The sequence below is a fragment of the Anguilla rostrata genome, chromosome 2, assembly GCF_018555375.3.
Source record: "Anguilla rostrata isolate EN2019 chromosome 2, ASM1855537v3, whole genome shotgun sequence".
Taxonomy (NCBI): Eukaryota; Metazoa; Chordata; class Actinopteri; order Anguilliformes; family Anguillidae; genus Anguilla; species Anguilla rostrata.
In genome coordinates, this window is record NC_057934.1 from 21,084,502 (window position 1) to 21,091,644 (window position 7,143).

Below are 7,143 nucleotides of genomic sequence, written 5' to 3' on the forward strand. Positions count from 1 at the left end.
TGATGAAGACTACGAAAGCAGAACACATTACACCAGTCCTTAGATCACTACATTGGTGAACCACAGAATAGATTTTAAAATCCTTCTGCTTGTCTATAAAGCAAAAGTGTTTTTAAGCTATGAACCATTCAGGCCTCTCTGGTCATCTGGGCCTGGTCTGCTTATTGTCCCCAAGCTAAAAAAAAGAAACCAAGGAAGCTGGTTTTAGTCGTCATGCCCCACGCTGCTGGAATAAACTCCCAGATGGCCTGAGACCTGCCTCAAATCTTGCTTGCTATAGAAGCTCAGAACAGTCCTGTTGTCCATCATCTTGCACTAAATTATTAATATTTATCTATTGCTTTTTATAATGTTGGGGTTTCAAATAGTCTGTATCCATTTAATGATAATTATTGCAAACATATTTTGAAAATGTACAATTATCTAATTTATTTCCTTTTCATTTGAATGTCTCCTTTAGCCTCTACATGCTTTTATTGGGAATGTGCTGTCTGTTTGTCCAGTAAGGACTCTTAGAGGAGTGCAGATTATGCATTCTTGTTTCAATGTCTTGAAACAAGCAAAATAAATGTTCCTGAATGAATGTGCTGTATAAATTAAATTTGCCTGGGCATTTTTATTTAATCCAGGGGGACACTACTGGCTGTAAATCCCCCAGAGCAGCCGGTTCAGGCACATTATCATCTCTGTATGTGAGAGAGTTCAAGAAGACTGAAGACAACAAGCTTGATCAGCCAGTTTGTTCCAGTTTTGAACCACATGGGGTGTGTTCTGTTGTAGTTTCAGCAAAAGTGAAAGTGAAAATATCAGACTGAGAGGACGGAGTCTGTAAAATGGAGGCTAAAGCTTTGATTCCTGAGGACGAGCTCTGTTGCTCTGTATGTTGTGATATTTTTAAAGAGCCTGTTGTCCTGAAATGCAGCCACAGCTTCTGTGGAGTGTGTCTGAAGCAGTACTGGGAAGAGAAGAGCTCTCGAGAGTGTCCCATCTGCAGGAGAAAGGCCTCTATGGAGGATCCTCCTATAAACCTGGCCTTAAGAAGCATTGTGGAGTCCTACTTAAAGCAGAAGACTGAGAGAGAAACTACCGACAAGAGTGATGCTCGCTGTAGTCTTCATGGCGAGAAACTTCTATTATTCTGCGAACATGACAAAGAGCCTCTCTGTCTCGTCTGTCAAACATCAAAAAAACACAGAAACCATCCGGTCTGTCCAGTGGAAGAAGCCGTACTGGAGCTGAAGGTATTCTATTTTGAATATAATGTATTTCATATTTTCAAGACACAGTCAAATATGTGTAAAATGTCTCTGTGTAAAACATTCAGATCTGACGGACAGCTGTGGCATGAGGTCTTGTAAATACAGTCAGTCTGGCCTCCACTTCCACTCGCAAAGGCCGCAACAGGAACAAACCTGCTGATCAGGCAAAAGCAGGAAGAGGCAGCACTGCATCTGAAAGTGTGCTTACAGCCGTTAAAACTGCTTTGAAATACTCCGTTATTTGCTTGGGGAGAGAACTGAGCAACAACCAGGAAGTAAAGAAATCCACAATGACTGGTGGAGACTAGAGCTATACATAGGCGCAAAAAATTCTTGTACCAACAAGTCAAATCAATTTTATAAGTGCTTTAACATTTCTTACAGTCTACTATAAAATATGAAATTACAACCCAACAAAAGTTATTTTTTAATCCTATATGCTGTACAATTTGACTGGTTTAATTTTTTTTTTAAATGCATCACATAACATTTTATGCTGTGTTATAAGTGTGTTTCACTAATCTTTACTTAATTTGTAGCAGGGCTATTTTCCTGACTACTTTTCCAGTGTTCTTAATAAGCTGTACTGACTTTCACTTGTATTGCAGCAGGGGTATTACTGTGCCATTTGTGTCTTTCTGTAAGTGATAACTGATTCATTTAACTCCAGGAGGAACTCAACCCTGCACTTAATCTTATTAAAGAAAAACTGAAGAGGTTTACTGACGTGGAACAAGAATGTAAGGAAACAGCAGAACACATCAAGGTAAGGAAAGAAATTACAAATACTGTTTAGGTACACAAAAATAGAAAATAATTGTTTTTGGTCTATGTTCTTTTTGACAGGCATAACGAACACACTGGCTGCCACGCTTAAATAATGAAAAATAGTTACACTATTCAAATAGTGTGTTTGAATTGCAGAGTCAGGCCCAGCACACAGAGAGGCAGATAAAGGCAGAGTTTGAGAAGCTCCACCAGTTCCTGCGAGAGGAAGAGGAGGCCAGACTAGCTGCTCTGAGGGAGGAAGAGGAGCAGAAGAGTCGGATAATGAAGGAGAAGATAGAAAACATCACAGGACACATCTCCATTCTTACAGACAAAATCACAGCTATAGAGAAGGCCATGGACACTGAAGACACCTCCTTTTTACAGGTAAGAGCTGGATTTTCTGTAATTCAGTATGCTGGTTTGTGGTTTTTCACAATATTTGGCTGTGTTCCCTTATTCTGCACCAATGCAGCAGTAGCCTACTGTGACAGTGTCAAACTCAGGGTGCAGGTGTTCATAGAGATTCATCAGCTCATTTTAAAATGTCATCACATATTTTGTTTATATATTTTTGAATTTTGTGAAAAACTGATGTCACCAGAAAGTACAGAAGGCCTCATTTCCCTGCATTCCTGCTGCAAGACGGATGAAACTGCCTGTTCACTCTCTAGATTTGCAGTCATTTGATTCAGAGTTGATGAGCAATCTTCCAGCCACATGGTAGCAAAATTAATGGTCAACAAAACCTGCCCAGCATATTTATACACAACAGTGAGAATGCTGGGATGTTCATTGCTTAATTATCTCAGGAGTCACACCTGTGTGGAAGCTCCTGCTTTCAATATTCTTTGCATCCTTCATTTATTCAAGCGTTTCCTTTATTTTGACAGTTACCTGTACATTACAGTACCTTCATTCATATGTGCTTACTGTTAAAATTACATCACTTTTATTTGCATTGCTCTTTGTGGTGTGGGGATGGCTGGTTTAAGCAGCCACACCTGCCCTGGGTCAAGCTAATTAGACCTGGCCAATTGGATAATTGGTTAAGAATTAGATAATTGGCCAGGCTAATTGGACCCAGGAACAGGAGTGGCTGCACCTGTGCGTAGTGAGGTAATCGGTGCACACAGGTTAAATCTGCCATCCCCACCCACACCAGGGAGCTTCGGTCATGACTGGGTTACATCTGCTCACTTTGGCTGTTACCATCTTGCCAAACCCTCGTGAAAATAAATCTGGACTGTTGGAACATCATCTCCCTGTGTCTCTGTGCTGGAGGGCCCCAAGGAAAGCCACTTTGGTGGCCTGTGGCAGGCGTGTTTGCCACAGTGGCGCCCAACGTGGGGCTTCTCCGGCACAGGAAAGAGGCACAGGAGGGCCAGCCAGGAAGCACACTGGAGGAGGGGCGGCTGAGGTGTTCCCGACAGGGCTTCGGGTGGATCCTCCGGGCCAAAAACAGGGAGCGGAAGATGACCAGGGAGGGGAAGGAAGCGATCCTCAGCTGGGACGCTGAGGAGCTGCACCTGGCCGAGAAGGCAGGTCAGCGACGGGCGGTGCACGAGAGGTGGTCGCGCCGTGAGCTGGACTTGGCCGGGAAGGCGGGTCAGCTACGGGCGGCGCACGAGCGGTGGCCGCGCCGTTTTGCTTCCTTTCTTGTCCATTTGGTTGTTTTTAGTTCTTTGTTTGGCCTGGTTGGTTTGCCCGGAGCCCATGAGGGGATAAGCCTGCAGCCGCCCACCAGCAGAGCCGACTGGCGGCCACCACAGCCACGAGGGTTCCTGGTCCCCAGCGCCACAAGAAGGCCAGCCCACCAGCCCACCAGCCCAGCCACCCCACCACACCACAGCCCCTGGAACAGCCCAAGCCGGTGACGCCCCCACCAGCCAGCAGAGCAGCCCAGGACTTCCCGTGCTCCGGGAGGGAGGAGGAAGAAGGGCTGCCTTGTCGTCCGGGGGAGGGTCACAGCATGTACTGGACTGCTCCGGGGCCACCCACCCTGACTTTTTTTTTTTTTAGCGTGTTTAGAGTTTTTATTTTTATTTGTCTTTTGCTTTGTTGGGAGTGGGGGGGGTAGGCTTCGGCCAGTGATTCTCCCTGGCCTCAGTTTGGCGTTGGGGGTATGTGGTGTGGGGATGGCTGGTTTAAGCAGCCACACCTGCCCTGGGTCAAGCTAATTAGACCTGGCCAATTGGATAATTGGTTAAGAATTAGATAATTGGCCAGGCTAATTGGACCCAGGAACAGGAGTGGCTGCACCTGTGCGTAGTGAGGTAATCACTGCGCACAGGTTAAATCTGCCATCCCCACCCACACCAGGGAGCTTCGGTCATGACTGGGTTACATGTGCTCACTTTGGCTGTTACCATCTTGCCAAACCCTCGTGAAAATAAATCTGGACTGTTGGAACATCATCTCCCTGTGTCTCTGTGCTGGAGGGCCCCAAGGAAAGCCACTTTGGTGGCCTGTGGCAGGCGTGTTTACCACACTCTTGTTTTTCACTTATTATAACTTGTCTCTCATGATGTTCTCTACTGAGTACGTTTATACATGTATACATCTTATCACAATTGTGCTGTTATGTGTTTTTCAGAGCTACAAGAACATCAAGGAAAGGTATGTAGACTCTGACCTATTTTCTAGTGTCTGTTTAAGTCTCTTCAAACCCTAAATCTGGGGCAACATAGCTCAGGAGGTAAGAGCGGTTGTCTGGCAGTCGGAGGGTTGCCAGTTTGATCCCCTGCCCTGGGTGTGTCGACATGTCCCTGAGCAAGGCACCTAACCCCCAATTGCTCCCAACGAGCTGATTGGTACCTTTCATGGCAGCCTTTCACCGTTGGCGTGTGAGTGTGTGTGAATGGGTGAATGAGAGGCATCAATTGTAAAGCGCTTTGGAAAAAGGCGCTATATATAAATGCAGTCCATTTACCATTTAAATCTTGAGTGACTCCTGCTTGTCATTACAGAGCCCAGTGCACACTGCAGGATCCAGAGCTGCTCTCAGGGGCACTGATAGATGTGGCCAAACACCTGGGCAACCTGAAGTTCAGAGTCTGGGAGAAGATGCTGGAGATGGTGCAGTACAGTGAGTATCTGGGGCAAAAGTTGAAATCACATTATTTGTGAACATTTAATGAAGACATCAGACTCAAAAACCGAGCTGTATGGTGTGAAAGATAAACAGTACAGAGTCACCCAGTGTCAGTTCCCTTCAAGTTTAGGAAGATCCTGGTGCTGCGTTGTACTGCTCTCAATTTAATATCAGAAAACAAGCAAGCATTAGTTAACATTAGTGAATTATTGCACGGTTTAAAACCAAATTAAAACTGTATAAGTTTGTAGAAAAAATTAAAAAATATTTAAAAAACATGCCATCCCCTCCCACCCCTCCCTCGGCTCTCCCTTCAAGCCCTTCCCTATAAGGCCTAATTCATATTAGGAACTATCAGCTGTGTGAATTGTGTGCATTGAATTTGCTATGATATGTGTTCATTTATTCATTTTCATGATGCAAACAGGTATAGTATTTAAAGCGTAAATCACTTTAACTACTGTGTATTCGAATCCATAACAATGATATACACTCTCGTGTATGTGACATAATCTGAATAAAGTGTTTGAAATGTGCCTCTTCTCACAGCCTTTTAAATATCTTTCTTCTTGATATTTCAGCTCCTGTGGTGCTGGACCCCAATACTGTACATACCAATGTCTCTCTCTCTGATCTGACCACTGTGAGACACACAGGTACAGAGCAGAAATGTCCTGACAACCCAGAGAGGTTTAAACCCAGTGTGCATGTGCTGGGATCTGAGGGGTTTACCTCAGGGAAACACAGCTGGGAGGTGAAGGTTGGGAATAAACCTGAGTGGGATATAGGAGTGGTGAAAGAGTCCATCAGTAGGAAGGGAAGTATAACATACACCCCAAAGGGAGGATTCTGGGTCTTAGCGCTGAGGGATGGTGATGATTACCGTGCAGGTGGAGCTGCTGACCTCACACTGAAGAGGAAGCCCCAGAGCATCAGAGTGCAGCTGGACTATGACTGGGGGGAGGTGTCCTTCTTCGACTCCAGTGACATGTCACTCATTTACACTTTTAAAAACACATTTACTGAGAGAGTGTTCCCATTCTTCTCTCCATATTTGAAAGGAGATAAGAATGACAGACCCCTGCAAATATGCCCACTGACAGTTTCTGTAAAAGTGACGTCAAACCAGTGACAGTATTTGTTTTAAAAAAATAGATGGTGTACTTTTAAGGAATGTTTGTTTCTAATCTGCTTCAGCATACCTTACCTGGTTGCTGACTTGGGTACACTGGAGTTGACTTGCTGGAGATGTGAATTGACCAAAGGGAGCTGGTTGATGGCCTACCAAAACCAAATGGGAGGCAGATATACACTCAAATAAGTGATCATTTGGTTAATGTAATCAGCCTCAGTATGCATGAATAATGATTTGGGACAGACCAGAGAAAGTGCAAAGGGGGGTGTTTTAATAGTCAGTCAGAAGAGAGCAGACATGCATACAGAGGTAACAGTTACCGTTTGATTTCCTGCAACCTCATTTCTAGATTTTGTTCTGGAAAAGGGGTACAAAGCTGGTGCTTGAACAACACTGTATTGTAACTTACCTGCGTTGCTTTTACCTTGTTCTTTCATGCTGTAGAGGATACTCTTTTTGCTTGTTAATATAAATTGGTATTGATCTAAACTTTTGAACTGCAAATATTACTTCATACGTAAAGAGTACTGTAGAGGAAATTCATTTAATAATTATGATGAATTAATTTAGTATGTTTTGGGTTTTGCTTTGATCTGAATCACAAGACAAAACATTTCATGTAATGTTTATACATAAATCAAATGTGCTTTTTATCAGTTTTTATTCGTTTTCCATTGTAATTGAAAAAAACAATTGGTGTACAATCAGTCCTGGTACATAAACACATGAAAAATAAAATTAAAAAAATTTAAAAAAAAATGCAGATGCACTCTTCTGGTAAATCAAATATCTGATTGATTTCATTCCTGGGTGTATAGGCAGTGTACAAGCTTGAAAGTGCGATCATGAGCTCTAGTCAGATTGATTGCATCAGTCTCCTGTGCTCT

General features: G+C 43.7%; 1 protein-coding gene across 1 annotated transcript; it reads left to right on the top strand.

Moving 5' to 3' along the window:
• Positions 1-529: 529 nt before the first annotated feature.
• LOC135247565 (zinc-binding protein A33-like) lies at positions 530-6,919 on the top strand. The gene is made up of 6 exons (XM_064321150.1): positions 530-1,241; positions 1,930-2,025; positions 2,184-2,414; positions 4,624-4,646; positions 4,997-5,115; positions 5,703-6,919. The coding sequence occupies exons 1-6, from the start codon at positions 834-836 to the stop codon at positions 6,251-6,253; spliced, it is 1,428 nt and encodes a 475-aa protein (XP_064177220.1). The 5' UTR covers positions 530-833; the 3' UTR covers positions 6,254-6,919.
• The last annotated feature ends 224 nt before the right edge of the window (positions 6,920-7,143 follow it).